Source organism: Pseudonaja textilis, chromosome 1 (genome assembly GCF_049901715.1).
Source record: "Pseudonaja textilis isolate UNSWEBS1 chromosome 1, rPseTex1.2, whole genome shotgun sequence".
NCBI lineage: Eukaryota > Metazoa > Chordata > Lepidosauria > Squamata > Elapidae > Pseudonaja > Pseudonaja textilis.
Genome location: NC_141990.1, coordinates 44,137,901 through 44,155,234, shown reverse-complemented (window position 1 = coordinate 44,155,234; position 17,334 = coordinate 44,137,901). Strand labels below are relative to the sequence as shown.

General features: G+C 33.3%; 1 protein-coding gene across 3 annotated transcripts in view; it reads left to right on the top strand.

Moving 5' to 3' along the window:
* The window catches only part of EML4 (EMAP like 4), a 136,239-nt gene that overhangs the window by 88,799 nt on the left and 30,106 nt on the right, over positions 1 to 17,334 (top strand). For all 3 annotated transcript variants that reach the window (XM_026695830.2, XM_087932653.1, XM_087932646.1), the window contains 5 exons: positions 8,033 to 8,156; positions 12,121 to 12,270; positions 13,016 to 13,085; positions 13,744 to 13,854; positions 16,506 to 16,601. In XM_026695830.2, the coding sequence (XP_026551615.1) occupies positions 8,033 to 8,156; positions 12,121 to 12,270; positions 13,016 to 13,085; positions 13,744 to 13,854; positions 16,506 to 16,601 (551 nt within the window). The remainder of the gene's footprint in view (positions 1 to 8,032; positions 8,157 to 12,120; positions 12,271 to 13,015; positions 13,086 to 13,743; positions 13,855 to 16,505; positions 16,602 to 17,334) is intronic.

Genomic DNA, 17,334 nt, shown 5'->3' with positions numbered 1-17,334 from the left:
TAACCATTCTCAGAAGCTGTTTTAGAATAAATAGCATCTATTGTTAAGATGATAAAATTTGGTTTGCTGTTTACAGTTCAGTAGATTTGTTTCTCTTGCCTGTTACTTCTGCAGTGGAAATATTGCAAGTATTAGTTAGAAGAACCTTGCATCTACAGAACCTGTGTCCTGATTCAGATATCTTTGTGCACACTTAACTGTGAGTTTGGATCTGCTGCCTTTATTTTAAACCACTAGAGTTTCTGTCATGCAGAAAAAAACTGTAGGATGCTAGATAGATACAGTAAACTTTGGACTTGGGCATAGCCTAAAATCCCATACTAAAATCCAGCATAATACCCTGTTTGCTGTGACTATTGTTTGGCTTTCCAATTCAGTATAGAGTCTCTTGTGGTTTATGTACTGTGCTGGATTTCTTCCGCATGTGCATATACAGGTAGTCCTTGAGTTACGATGGTCATTTAATGACCATTCAAACTTATGATGGACTCTCCCCAAAGCTACCTATGACCCAGTTCTGAAGTTCTGATAATCAGCCCCTCCCCATAACCACATGACTACATTTTGAGTGCTCAACAACAGCCCTCATTTATGGCCATTTGCAGCACCCTATTGTCACATGACCATGATGATGGAGCACTGGTTTCCAGCATTTACTCCTGATTTCCAGCAAAACTTACCCCGTAAGAAACAATGAGTTTGCTTAACAACCATGGTATTTTCTTAAAGAGCATCATTTACTATCACTGTGTGTTCACTTAGCAACCAATTCAGAAATGGTCATAAAATAGGATCCAGTCATGTAGTGGATTTATGACTGTCACTACTTATAATCATAATTGCTGGCTCAATTACAGTCATAACCTGAGGACTACCCATTTCTTTTGCAAATTTAGATTTAAAAGTTTGAAATGGTAAGTTTCACCTAAGACAAGAAACACTTGATTTCTACTCATAAATAGAAAATGTTAATCCTAAAAAAGAATAATCAAGGTAAGGATTAAAATTATTCCTGATTAAATGTTGTTTATTTTGTTTTGTTTTACTTTAAGTTGGTTTTTTATTCTTTCCTCATATATTCAATTTTTAATTGTAATTATTAGATTTTTTTTAACCACTAATACAATATTGTAATCAAGAAATAAACACATTTTTCTCTAAATGACATATGTTCATTGATACTCTCCTTTCGTTCCTTTGGCATTCTATATCACCAATTATACAGTAGCCTCACAGCAAGATGGAGAGCAAATAAATAAATAATAAATCAGAAACTTTAAAACTTAAAAAAAATGACAAAACTTACAAAAGAATAAACTTGTTTATGTCAGAAAATCTTGTTTATTTGGCTAAAGTTCACATATCAAAAGAAGATTAATTAAATAGTGTTGAATTATACAGAATATTTACCTTACTCTTAGCTAAGAAAAGTTCTTATTGAGGATTAGAAGAAAGTTGCTTTGATTTGCAAATGTGACTGAAACATGAATGTGGAAATGTGGAACAAGTTCATTTAGCTGTATGGCCTATGTACTGAAATGGCTGCAATTTGTCTTTTATAGAGGCAAACACATATTCATGCTTATGACTTCCACAAATTCATAATTTGCTCAGTTATCTGCAGATAATGAAATTATCTTCCTTCTCTGTTCTATAGTTCAGATGACTTGCTTATCTATACTTACCTGTACTTTGGCAAATGCCGTTTACTTATTTGGAATTTGTTTTGTGGCATTCCATATACCCACCTTTCCTTCCTTGATTTTTTTTTTCCAAATTTGTTGAGGTTGCAACTCCCCATATTTCCCAACTATTTTATAGGGTAACTATTTCAATATCAACACACTGAGAGTCCCAGATTGGGAAAAGCTGCTGAAAATTAAAATTTCTCTATTATGCCATATATTTATTTATCAAATTTATATGTCTACCTGTCTCACACAGGGTTTAAATGCTACTTCTACCACATAATCTCATACAGTACAATATAAATATGGCATGTCTTACCCCACTTGGTCAAGACTCTGATAAATATGCAAATTTCTTCTTTATATTAATGTGAATTTTAATGTAGCTTTAATGGTATTAGATGCCCATACAATACAGTTAAATAATTATTAAAATGCACATTAATATAAATCTAATCAACTTTAAACTGGATAAATAGTAGTTTATGAAAACAAGAATTGCTATGTACATAGTCAAATTGAGTCAGAGGATTAATAGTATAGGTACAATAGTCTGGTACATAGTGGGAAGAATTTGTTTTTTTTTTAATTACTTGTATTGCTTACTTAGCTGTCTAGAGCCAGGCAGCCATACAAATTACATAAATAAATAAATAAATAAATACCTGAGATATATATCAAAGCCAGCATTTATGCATTCTTCATTACCTTTTCTTCTTTCTTAGTAGCAGTGAGGAGGGATCTGAATCTTCTACTTTAAATTTTACCACAGACCACATTTAGAGTAAGATTAATCTCAGTTAAAGTTTATTGAATAATGACAGCTTTATAAATTCAGATGTGAAATTGGTTTGTCTCACTAAATCATGTACAGTAATAACCTTCATAAATGGTGGTTACCCAAAATAGAAGGAATAGCCTTTTCTTCAAGATAGAAAGGGAATATAGGAAACACAAGCCCAAATCTTAATTAAACTTGTTCTAAGAATAATAAACTGATTTATTGTTGATTCTGGATGAAGACCTACAAGCATAAGAGTTCAGAAAACGGTGGGAAAATATTTAAGTCTCCTAGGACATTCTTCTGCAGACTTTAAAAAAATTACTGTATTCTTAAAAAAGGAGTTCCATAGGAAGAAATCATGTATTATATTTTTTCTGAATATTTAATTGAGTTCATATAGATCTGACTTTAGATACTGATTTTTTAGCCCTACTATAATTATTAATTAACTGTTCAATAGAAGAATTGTACTGTTTATTGCCAATTACTTGTTGTATTATTTCCTAGGGCCATTTTACATACTTTTAAGATTACTTTTGGTTATCACAGTTTATACTTTTTAAATACTTCATGACTGTTTATCCCCATTGTTTATAGTTCTGTTTCTGATTTGCTTATTCATATGCAGTGCATTGCAGTAAAGAATAATGCTTTATGTATCTTATAAACATGCTTGAATCCCAAAAGTTTATGGCATAATATTTTAAAGGAGAACATATTAGGAGTGCTCTTTTTCTTCGTTCTTTTTCTTCTTTTAATGTGATTCAACTTATTACAGCATAAACAGCATCAGTTAACTATAGATATATTTTTCAAAGTATACAAAAGCCTTGAAATGAATATCAACAATATGCCGTGACTTTTAGAATCTGTTCTAATGGTTCTAATACATTTTCTACCATGTTTGGCTTTAGATCAAGGGTGCAACTATGTGCCAGTGCCTATTTTAAGGACTCAGCATTTGACATGACTGAATGTGCAATAAAGCCTTGATAGGTTGCTGCCAGGGCAGCAAGTCTCTACTTGCAGATTACTTTAACAAAAATTGTTAATGCAGTACAGGATTCTCTCTTTGAATACTTGAGTTGAAGGTATAGAATAGAAGTACACCCACCCAACTCTTCGTTTTCTTCGAAATAATACATTTGTTTTATAGATACAAGCGCTTTTGCTTAAAATTATTGTGAGACATATCTGCCAACCTGCAAATTTGCATTTTTTTTCTAATTTGCCTACAAATATAAAATCCCTTCTTTCATTCATTTCCATGGTTCTGTTTTTTTTAAATATAGTTTTTATTAATTTATAGTATGACATACAAAAATAAATATTAGGAAAATTAGGGAAGGGAAAGGGGAAGTTGATAGTGGGGGAAAGCAAGGGAAAAAGAAAAAAAAAGTCATCGTCTTGCGACTCCTTTGGTGCAGTAAAATAAGGCTTTAACATCTACTCTCAACTTTTTACATTTTCATAATAATATAAAGTAGCCATTTCTATAACAACAAATCTATCTCATCAGTAAAACCCAAAATCAAAGTTTCATTTTTTTCCACCTCAAGCACAAAGTCCAGAAGCAGTTTCCAAGTAGAAATAAAGGTGTTTTTTTTTCTTTAATCAGAACAGTCAATTTAGCCACCTCTACTAACTCAATCAGTTTTTGCTGCCATTCATCCATTATTGGGATCAAGGTGACCTTCCATTTCTGCACGTAAAGTAATCTTGCTGCAGTTAACACATCAGAGTTCCAATTTTTTCCCCAAATCTTGTTACATTTAACCCAAAAGAAAAGACTCTGGTTTTCTTTCTATATGCACTTTAAGAATTTTCTGGATTAAGATACAACTCCTACTTCAATATTTCTTTGTTTTATCAAACATCCGCCATAAATGGTTCTGTTTTAAGACAAAATGGAAATGAGAAATAGCTGACAGTTTGTGTACTTATTGGACAGCTACACTGTTTGAAATGATGGGGATTGTAGTCCAGCATATTAAAAGAGCACTAAATTTGGGGAAGACTGAATTAGCTTCTCTTACCACTGCATTAAAATCATACAAATAATAACTTAGAATTGAAACATCTGCAAGAAAACAGCTGAGCCTCAGAGAGTACCAAACACCTTCATGACTAGAATTGTACAAATACATCTATTTTTGGCCTTTTTTTGACATTTACATTTATCATAAACATTTTGAAAACAAAAGTTGATTCTTTGGAAAGAAAAGCCTCGTGTAAAACCCCTCTGAAATATTTTGGCACTATAACAAAATCATTGTGTTTCCTTTTGCAAAAGGAAGTGCAAACCAGTGATTTATACATTAAGGGCTATGGTTTTTCTACCTTAGGTAGAAAAGAAGTGATTTGATAAAAAATGATGATTGTATCCTCCTACTCTTTGATGATTTACTTTCAGTGCCAGAGCTTTATATCAAAACATTCCTGTTTTAAACATAGAGTTGCGTGCAGTGCTTTAGCACACCGGTGTTGCAGTGACATTTACACATTCTTTCTGATGAGGAAATACAGTAAAAAAAATAAGCAGGCCATTTCAAACTATCACTGTCAGATATCTGAACCATTATGCTCATGCAGGCTTTTTTTTAAATAAATAGTTCCTTTTTCATGCTTCAATTACAGTATTATAGCAAATATTTTTGGTTCTCTATTCTGTAGGCAAGATCAAGCTACACAGTTAGTGTTGCTTTCATATGAAGAAGAATATTCTGAACATGTATGTAAAATGCTTCTTTTAATGAATATCCAATTAAAATATTATTTATAACAATTTGATAGGCAACCAATTTAGGACTGATTTTCTATCGTTGTGCTTTTAAATATATGAGAGATTACACATTTCTTTTTAAAAATAGCACACCCTTGAAAGATTTGAAGAAACACTGAGGATAAAAAAATGTTGAAATCTTACTCAATATGCACATGAACAATGTCTTCTGGTTGTAGCCTTTAAAAAATTGTTAAACAGTTTGGAAGATATCCAGTAAAATTCAAACTAATGTTCTGGAACATGATAATTAAGGCAATATAAATTAAAAGGGAGTCAAAGTGTTTCTTCTTTTAGCTTGTATTTGCAGGAACTTGGCCCAGAGCTAGGATTCTTTGTTTGAAAATGTTTTTGTTGGTCTTCTGACATTATCTGTACAGACTTTTGCTTTAATGCCTTAATTGCCCTACAGGTTTGTATACTGACGAGACCATTTTATGGTGTTGGCTTTCAAAGAGAGAATCAAGGATAGTGTAAGAACCAATTCCCCCTCCAGATAATCAAATTATCCTAAACAAAGAATTTATTTTATGAAGTTTGCATAATATGCCCCAATAGAAAAATGCTGATATTTTCTTTTTTGTTAGTTCCATGCATAAAAATCTCAAAAGTGGCTTAGTATCTTTATAGGAAATTATTTATAATCGAAGCCCAACAAACTCCATATTTGACCTTGTTTTTCTTCTGATGTCATTGAATTCTCTTAGGAGTTCTGTTTTCAAAAGTTGATTAAGAGTATTCAAAAGTACTTTCTTTCCATGACAGGCAGGTAGACAAAATGCCTGCCAGAAGCAACAGTAACTCACCTCAGTACAATGGCATATTTTGGAATGATAACTAAAGGCACTTTATGTCTATTGGCTGTTGAACTATTAAATATGCAATTAATTTGATCTAGACCAGGGGTGTCAAACTTGCAGCATCATGTTGTCACGCGATGTATTGTGGCTTTTTTCTTCCTATGCTAAACCGGTGGGTGGGCATGGCCAGCACGTGACGCATCCAGCCACAGGCCACGAGTTTGACACCCCTGATTTAGACTGATTTATTGAAACATGAATGGAGCTGTTTTACCATATGTTCGTGATGCTTTTCCTTTCATATTTCTTATTTTACCAAGAATAGGTATCAAGTTATATTTTTATGATTTAAGGAAGGCCTGATAAGGCCTGATCCTTCCTTTACACAATCCACTAAATGGGCATTTTCATACTTAACAGTCCATTTTGTTAGATATTGTTATTCTGCTAAGATCTGAACAATCATTAACTAACTATGATTTTCACTGAAATCTCTTAGCAAATTTAGTACAGCAACTTCCACAGAGCCACATGTTCCCCATACTGTACATGACTAATTTCTTTGCGCTGATGTTTCATTGGATTCAATTCTAAGCCTCTATCCTGGCAAAAGCATTCTAACAAAGACAAGGAAAATTACATATGCAGTAAAACATTTGTAATTATGAACTTTCACATAAGAATCAGACTGTAGTTCTAAATGAGCTATGTAGAGGATACTTCATGTACAATGGTACTTGGTACTTGACTGCTTTGAAACTTGTAAACTGTCTTACTCAACACATTTTGATGCAAAAATTTTGTCCTAGTACTCAGTGTTTGTTTGATACTTGACACACAAGGTAGAACTTGTCAATGTTGGTTGCCTCATGACTAATATGTTATTCTTTATGGGAAAAATTGTTTGGTACTCATTGTTTTTGGTTCTCATTGTGCCTTCCAGAAATAATTAACGATGAGTGCCAAGGTACCTTTGTATTTTTTTTAAGCAAATATAGTGTTATTCCGTGTGATTTAATCCCCAGAAAGAAATGGGGTTAAGCCAATTTCAGTGATGTCCATTTGCGAAAGATGGAGTCATTTTATAATTATTTGAATAATCCAGAACTTTTCAACTCTTTGTATCTCATGGGACACAGAGTTAGAACTTCCAGGTGGCATCTCACAATACTCATCCCATAGGTGGAACTCCTGAGATATGTCCCAGGTTTCTAGGATAATAGAGGAGAAATCGAAGCAGTCCACTTCTAGTAATGATGCAGCATATCTGTGGATATTTCAGAGCACACAAGTGTATTGTACTAGAGCAGGGGTCTCCAATCTTGGTAACTTTAAGCCTGGCGGACTTCAACTCCCAAAATTCTCCAGCCAACAAAGCTGGCTGGGGAATTCTCGGAGTTGAAGTCCGCCAGGCTTAAAGTTGGTGCAGTTGGCATCCCCTATACTAGAGCAATTGATAATTGTTGGAATAGTGCAATGTCCTACTTAGGATATGCATACTCTGCATATTCTTGATCTTTAAAGTAAAATATTATTGATGCTCATTTACATTTTAATTCAGATGTTGGCCCCTGCATTATTTATTTTATAATTATTTGACTCATTCTGCTTATAATTTTTAAACCTACCAGAAAGACAATAAGAAAAAAATGAACAAATAAGCAATACAAAAAATGCAGACATTTTAGAATCAGCTAAGAATTCTCTTATGCACTTAATAGAGGAGAAAGTTGTGGAATTGGATAAAAGATGTTTTCTACTGTGCCAGCACCAATATTCTGAGCCACCAGTTCACTAACATTATTATGAATGTTTTGTCATTAATGAGATTATGCTTTTGTAATTCTGTTTGTGCATTTTGGGTCTCAAATTTGTACTTTAATGGAGCTTGATGTCAAATTTATAATTCTTTACTAAATCTAATATATTTTTGTTTGCAAAGCATTCTCATTCTGGCATGCGGTTTTTGTTTTAACAGAAGGCGAGTATATCAAGATGTTCATGCGGGGACGGCCCATCACAATGTTTCTTCCTTCAGATGTTGACAAATATTACGAAATCAAGACAGAGCTGCCCCCTGAGAAATTAAAACTGGAGTGGGTGTATCCTTATTGCACAAGGAAAACACTTTATATTTTTAATAGTTTGCTTTTCCTTCTTCTCTTTAAAATCTAACTTCCAATTTTGCCTTATTTTAAGCTTTTCTTAATTTGATAAAAATTAATAAATTATCTCTTAGGGAGAAAAAAATACTGTTGTCTTCTGTAACTCCTTGGATGTGAGTTTCCTTGCAGCAACCAATCACCAACTCAATTACTCCTTTTGTTTTTTAAAAAATAGTTTCACAAAGACATTTCCCATAGTTACTTTAGAGCCCTATATTTCTTCCTGCTGTTAAGCGCTGGATTACCATCAGTTATAAAGATAGCAGTTGCCTTCTTGGATCAGGGAGGTGTCTGTTGTTTGTTATTTTGAGGTCTACTTTTCCTTGTGTGTAATTTTTGCATGCCATCAGAATGTCAAACCAAAGCCATATACAAACTACATTTTCATTAATAGAATAGAATAGAATAGAACAGAACAGAATAGAATTCTTTATTGGCCAAGTGTGATTGGACACACAAGGAATTTGTCTTGATGGATATTCTCTCAGTGTGTATAAAAGAAAAGATATATTCATCAAGAGTCATGAATCATAAGGTATAACTCTTAATAATAATCATAGGATACAATCATCTAAATCATGGGTGTCAAACTTGATTTCATTAAGGGCCACATCAGGGTTGTGTTTGATCTCAGAGGGCTGGGGTAGGTGTGGCCAGCGTGATGTCACTTGTGTTGAGGGGCACCTGTGGTGGTCCAAGCGCTCTGCCAGCGAAAACAGACCTCCAAGCTCCATTTCAGCTGTGACGGCCTCCTGTAACCCTCTGCCAGCGAAAATGGAGCTTGGGAGTGCCACCCTCAGCCCTTGTGAGCTCCATTTTTGGCTGTGATGGCCTCCTGCAACCCTCTGCCAGCGAAAAGGGAGGTCAGGAGGGCCGCACAGAGCCCTCCCTAACTCTGTTATTTATTTATTTATTTATTTTGTCAAGCAAGTATTAGATAGATAAGTATAAACATGATTATGAATTCATGAAATGGATACGAATAAAAAGGAACATTAGGACTGGTTACTTTGCTGGTAGAGGCACCGCAGGTCGGTCCTTTGCTATTTCCAGGGCGGCCCTGTGGGTCAGATCTAAGCACTCTGTGGGCTGGATCTGGCTTCCGAGCCTTGAGTTTGACACCCCTGATCTAAACCATTAAACCATTGAACATCATTACTCATCTACAATCTCAGAAAAGGTGTATTTATTTATTTTATTTGTCAAAAGCTTACAATATAACAGAAATAAGAATAAACATAAGTTTAAATACAAGAAATAGGAACTAATAATTGAGGACAATAGGACAAGGACGGTAGGCACGATTGTGCGCTTATGCAAGCCCCTTACAGACCTCTTAGGAATGAGGTGAAGTCAATAGAGGTTATTTTGAGGGTAAAGGAGTGGGGGTTTGAGCAGGTAACAAGAGAATCAAGTAGTGAGTTCCAGACATTAACCACTCTGTTGCTGAAATACTACCTGCAATCGAGTTTGGAGTGGTTTACATTTAGTTTATATCTGTTATGCGCTGTAGTGTTGTTGTTAAAGCTGAAATATTCATTAACTGGTAATACGTTGTAACATAAAAATTTACATACTATGCTTAAGTCTAATCTTAGTTGGCATAGTTCAAGGTTGTCTAAGCCTAGAATCTCAAGTCTGGTGCTATAGGGTATTCTGTTGTGAATAGAGGAATGTAGTACTTTTCTGGTAAAATACTTCTGGACTCGCTCAATTGTATTTATGTGATAAATACAGATGCAGCATGCAGGAAGAAAATACTTAATGTGAAGACCACCCGATGAGTTTGAAAGATCAGAATAACAAAATGAATGGTATCATAATTTTTAATGTTACAGAAAGAAAACTGTTTTACAGTGGATCTCAGACTATCATCCCATTTTAATGGTGACTCATGTGGAAGTAGGAAAACTAGACTGCCTTTCAGATAAATACTGTACATACTTGTAGGGACACAAATATGTGAATGCAGCATTGATACATTTTTAATTGGGTAACAAGCAGTACTATAAACTGAATATAAACTCAGTTTCTTCATATAAGTTACTTTTTCAGCAAGGCTGTCCACAGGATACATGAAAAAGTGGGGAAAATTGACAAAAGCACTACCACAATACAGGCTCCACCTCTTTTGCATTGTGATGTAACATACTTTTATCGAAGGTGCAGAACTTACAGAGGAACTGTATTTTTCATTATTTTGAAGGAAACAGACTTATGAATGCTTCTGCTGCTGTAAAGAGAGGCAGAGCTAGTGAAGGAATACAAAGTTATCAACAAAATAGATAATACATGAAATCTGGGGAAAAGATAAAAGATTCAGAATAATCAACACGATTCTGTGTGGTATAACGTAGTATAGTGGAACATTTTGGCAGGCTTTCACAATTCTATAATACACTGCAACAATAGAGTTCTAATAGTCCTTACATTGACTATATTCCCTTACATATCTGACTTATCTTGTGGGGCTGACATCCTTTCAGTTCATGACTATCAGTTTTGGCTAGGCTGATTTGCTGTTAAATATCTTGTAGATCAGTGATCCCCAACCTTTGCGGCTTGTTGGCCTGGCTTGTGGGGAGAGGAGAGTTGAATGTGCACATGCCTGCATGCCGGCCCATAGCTCAGGCAGCCGATCTGTGGCCCCGTAGTTTTGTCATATATTTGTTTTAAGACTTCATTATCACAAAGTGTGGCATAACATTAAACATGGTAAATAAAAACATCAAGGCAGCATGTACTTACTAGCATACTAATTATGTTTGGTATTTCAGATTTTGACTATTGAATTATTCTATTTCAAATATAAATTTAAAATTAACTTTCTTCTATTGAAACCCTGAAGGTCATAATCAGTATTCTAATGTCTTTCCCCTTAAGACAAATTTATGAAATTTTTGAACATTACTTTTAGAGGGGCTTGTAAAACTAATATAGTTTAAGGTCTGCAACATCAGGAAATCTTGCTGACATATATTCTGGAATAGAATAGAATGGAACAGAACAGAATAGAATTCTTTATTGGCCAAGTGTGATTGGACACACAAGAAATTTGTCTTGGTGGATATTCTCTCAGTGTATATAAAAGAAAAGATACATTCGTCAAGAGTCAAGAATCATAAGGTATAACACTTAATAATAGTCATAGAATACATTCATCTAAATCAGGGGTTTCGAACTTGATTTCATTGAGGGACGCATCAGGGTTGTGTTTGATCTTGGTGCATATGCTCTCAGTGCTGAAAAATGGATTAAGTTACATAATGAAAAGTCCATTATTTTGGTTTATAGATGGACATGTTTTTATAATAGTCTCCTATCTCTTACTATAGAGTCAGAGATATTTTCTCCATCTAAAGAGCCATTTTCTCCCCATAAAGTATATAATCTTTATTAATTACATTCTACATTTTTGGGGCAATATATAAAAAACAATATGTAGATATAATAAATGTAAATACCAAACATAAGATCTAAACAATACAAAAATTTTTAAAAGATGAATTTCAAAAGATAAATTCATAAATTCAGATGAATTTATGTCAGCGAGAATGCAAAAATGATTTCATAAATACTAAAAACTGAATTGAATTGTGCAGCTGTCAGACAAGCTTGAAAAAATATATCAGTCTTGTGAAATGATAAATTTCAGTTAGAAGTTTCAGTGGGACTTTCAATTGTCTTTCAATTGACTTTCAAATGGCAGATTCAGATGTCAATGTGGACTCCAAACAAGTCTCTTAGGCACAAAATTCCAAGGAGTGGAGTAGAAGGGCATGTCAAATTCTTAAGACTATATAGGCAACATATGAGAGAAACATTACCATAAATGTTTATAGCACAAGCTTCCATCATTAATGCTGATTCATTTTGAAAAACCTTGACATTAAAAAAAAAGATATGGTTATCGTGGCAGGGACTGTCGAGCTAATGTTTACCTATTACCTACTGGAGAAATAGTATATTTCATAGCATCTGTGGTAATACTGTTTAATTATGAAGAGCGGACTCAGCGTCATTACTTGGGTCATACGGATTGTGTTAAATGGTTAGTATATGCTTCCATTATTCATGCTTCAGTTACTGTTAAAGAGATAGTTTCATGCTATTTGCCATGTGCCTGGTTTCCAACATCCAATATGCAAATGTGCCAAGAACAATGATGAAGACACTCATGTACCATGTGTAAAATCATGTGGTTTCTTCCAGAATTAAGAGGCAGTCTTTTTCATATTTAATTTTATTGAAGAATTTACCAGTCCTATGTTATTGTTTCAGCTGTTCCTTGGTAATAGCTACTTAAACTAGTATAATCTGCACTCTCTCCATATTGCCTCAGCATTAATAAGTGATTAAGTTATGAATTTGTATACCTAATTAAGTTTTAAATCTTTTTCCACTATCTGAACAATCCCTAGTTTTAATACGCTCCTTAGAAAATAGTGGTGTAGTAAATATAAAATATAAATATTTTCAGGTAGTTGAAATCAAAATATTGGTGTAACATTTCTATCAGTTATAAATTTTTGATTTTGAAAGAGAAAAATGTGAAGGCCTTGATTGTGCCCATGTGCTGATTGTGGATCACATGAACAAGATGATATAAGTCCATCAGGGTGGCACAAAACAAGTCCTGTTTAACATTTCGAATAGAGTAGTCTGGATTCATAAACAGTATGCTGCTATTTCCCTAAAATATACATGGACATATACTGACAGATACTTTCCCCCAATTTCAGATAGGTAGTTAGAGTGAAAGAATGTAGTGTTTCTAATAAGATTATTTCTTCTAGCCTTGCAGTTCATCCAGACAAAATCAGGATAGCAACTGGACAGCTAGCTGGAGTGGATAAAGATGGAAGAGTAAGTTTTTAATGATTTTAAAGCACTATAAAGCGGTATATAAATCTAAGTGCTATTGCTATTTATCTCAATAGTTGGTTTCTGATTCTGGAAAGAGTCTTGGGAATTTTTCATTTTTACTATTACATTTGTCTGATGAATAATTCAAAGGTATAATTTGTGCATGTTATCTTAAATTGCATTATGCAATGTGTATTTCCCAAAAAAGTCTCCAGTTGACCACATAAATCTTGAAAAGTTTATTTTAGCCAGACTTCTTCTGTACCTGCTTGTCTTATGCCATTTTTAAAGGAAGATGTGCAATGGGAAGAAAAACATGAAAAATCTCTATGATATGAATGAATTTCACATTGCATAGATCTGAATTACTGTCTATTTTTTCAATAAATGTCCTTAATCTAAATGCTGAGGTATTACTGCTTAACTATATCTTTCCTTACTTGTATTATTTAAAACATTTCAGTACTTTTTGATGTGTTTATGGCTCAGTGATAGTTGGAAGCTGCAGCTTCATTTATCTGCAGATTCATTTATCTGAGACATTTTAGACTAGATATGGATAAGATTATTGTCTTTATACAAATCAATATCTGCTTACTGGAAAGGCCTCTTTTTATCTTTTCGGTAATCACCTGTTTCAAATTATTTTTACTTACAGCCTTTGCAGCCCCATGTTAGAGTATGGGATTCAGTGAGCCTAATGACTCTACAGGTTATTGGCCTTGGGACTTTTGAACGTGGAGTGGGATGTCTGGATTTTTCGAAAGCAGTAAGGAAAATGTCATGCCTTTGTTTAACAAACAATGCATTATGTGTGCAGCTGAGTGTGTCTATATAAATAGTTGTGAATATTTTGCTCACCTATTTTAACATTGCATCTAGCAGAGCTATTCCCAGTCTGATATCTTCCTGTGTAGACACTAATGAAGCTATGGATATTTATTTATACAAGGAGCTCTCTTCTTGAAGTCAATTTTCTGGTATTTCCAGTGCCAGTGTATCTCATTCTTTTTTATACTTGGTTTGTATCCATTATTTTCCTATTTACTCATTAGCAATGATTGTTCCAAGAAATTGTAGTTTTAGGAACAAAGCTGCCTCCAACAGTTACTGGTAGTATTGCAATTAGAGCTGCCTTAAAGAGTTGCAGTCAAGTGTCTGATTTCACCCCACACACTGTGAGCCATCTTTTTGGAATTGGTAGCAAAACTAGTCATTACTGGATTATAACAGAATGTCATGGATCAGGCAAATAAACTAAATTTTATTTCTGACTTAACTAGATATTTTATATGAATAATCCAATAATAAACTACAGTGGTAACTATAGATATATGAATAAATAGCCATTTAGAGTTGCAAGCATAGAAGGCATATAAATGAATAGATAAATAAATGATGCTATATAATCTGACTGCCTAGAACAGAGTATTACTGGTTCTTAATTTCAGTCTGTTTGATCTACAATAAAAAATGATAAAACTGTTGACATTCAACAGTTTCGAGAATCCCAAGCTTACTCCTCTCTAGTGAATAGAAAATTATTGCTCAGGGAAGGGAATATAACTGAAAGTAATACCAATATGGCAATATAGCTTAATGTGATATATTTACTTTACCATCTATAGAAAGCTTTCTGTCCTATAAGAAATCTATTCTTAGCAAGCCCTGATACAAAAGTTTAATTTAAGTTCTGAAGCTGATTTAAATGTTGACACATAGAAAAAAACAACTTTGTTTTGCCTTTTTGCCCTTTTACAATTATTAAGTATGCTGTTCCTTGAAATAATACCCTTCTATTATAGTAGTGCTTATAGTATAAAAATTGCAATAATAAATAATAAGTAATAGATAAATAGTTACAAGTCTCATTAATTAGAATCATAATTAGCATTTCATATAATATAACTTTATGAAATTTATTTTATCTGTCATGAGTAATTATCTTGGTTTATTTTTGTGCCATTTTATTGGAGTGTTACTTGTAGAACTTACAATTTGGCCACAGTAGACAGTATTCTCTAAGGAGAAGCAGAAACAAAAAATAGCTACTATTTACTATTTTAGTAAATGTATGAAGCCCTGCAAATTGATGTTTTGAGGTTATAACATATTTACAAGGTTTCTGACTAAGATATATGTTATTTATTAAAAGCCAAGATAAGAAAAAAATGTGGATGGCAGTAAAAACAACGAAAAGGTTGAAAAAACCATGTACAGGCATTTGAGCTGAATTTTCTCATATGCTATGTTGTTCATATGCCCAAAAATATTTTTTCATCTTTTCTATCAAATATATACCATCATAGTGTTTAAAAGTTGAGCATTAGTTTTAAGGAAAGAAACTCACTTAATTCAGTTTCCACTTACTAATTTTGTCTTTTTTATTCCCTTTATACAATATGAGTATTTTTATAGGAAAAGGGAAAAAGAGCATTTAAGCGGTGATTTTTTTAATTATGTATTTTCAAATGTCATGCTGGAATTTATTGACACAAATGCATTATTTCATTTGCTATTTTTCACTTTTACTAGTTTAATGCAGAAAAGGAGAAGGGAAGGGAAGGGAGGGAGGGAGGGAGGGAGGAAGGAAGGAAGGAAGGAAGGAAGGAAGGAAGGAAGGAAGGAAGGAAGGAAGGAAGGAAGGAAGGAAGATAGATAAATCATTCTTACAGTTTTATATGAGCATTTCATATTATTATCCATTCCTAATCTACATTGCCAATAATTGCACAATTATGTTTTATTGAATTGATAAAATCTGTGGAAGTTTTTGGCACTTATACTTTATCATTGATTTATCATTTGTTTATCACTGACTGTACAGACTGTCTCAATTACCTAATAGTTAATAGTTCTTAATAGTTCACTCTAATTCTTTATTCCATTCAGTTGTTAAATCTGCATTTCAAATGTAAATGATCAACTGCATTTTATAAAGAACTTTAGGCATTAGAGTAATATAAAAAAAGAATGATTTTCTCATGCTATATTGTTTCTACTTCTAGTTGAAGAATTTTACAAATCATTGCCTAGCAAGGAAAGTTTGGTTTAACCCATCATGAAACAATTCTAAAACACATAGATAGCAATTCATATTAAAGTCTGTATAAACCCAATCTTAATGCAAAGCCACTTGATTTAGGTATTTGCATATGCATGGCGCATACTTTGTTTGTTACCTATACTAATAATACTAGTATTCCAAGGAACTATGACTGAAACAAAAGCTGCATCAACATTCACTTTTAGGTGAGAGTCAAATTTAAAAATAAAGCTGACTAAAAAATGACTTCATCTGGCTTATGTATTTTATCTTTATGCATAAAAAATGAGGTTGAAAACTATTGCATTCTTAAACATATGAGGACATTATATAACAGGATGACGTGAATTTTATTATCAAAACTTCTTTGCAAGGATTCGGGTACACATTTGTGTGTGATTGATGATTCTAATGAACACATGCTGACTGTTTGGGACTGGCAGAAGAAATCAAAAGTAGCAGAGATAAAGGTAAATAATGCTTAGATGTATTAATCAAAGTTGCCAAAGTGTATTGAATCTGCTTGGTAATACCTTATTGGAAATTTGAAAAATTTCAAAACAAATAGTTGCTATGTGAATAATGTTAAATTCAATTATTCCTCTTGGTAATTTTTCTAATTTTTCAGAGAGGAATGTACAGTTTTGTATTGTGGCTAAAGCAAGAAACGATGCCTTCGGTATGTATCACTCCAGTGATACAATTACTCAACTTATAGCATATCTCCACTCCACTAAATGAATTTGTCAATTGGACCAAATAGCTTTCTGTCAACAGAGTTAGAAGACATCAATTGGATACACCCAATAACCTATAGATTTAAAACGGTATAAGCATTCTTGGAAAACTTCCATCAAATGCCTGAAGTGTTTTTATTTTTATTTATTTATTAATCATATGTATATAGCTGCCCAACTGACCAAAGACAATTTTGGACAGTGTCCAACAGACTTAGTTAATTTAGTTTTTTAAGTTAATAGGAAAAAGCATTTGTGAGAAAAAGACATGATAAAGAAATGAAATTAAAAAATACAAACTGTGGCTTCTATTCATGAATCAAAATAATGGAATGTATTCTCTGTTAGACTGCTGCGAGAGTCCAGCTCAGGGTAGACTCCGCCTCCTTTGTAATGGGACTGAGTCTGTCAAGCAGTTAGCCTTGCTTCCGTTGCCATGGTTACCCAGCTTTCGACTCAGTCCCTC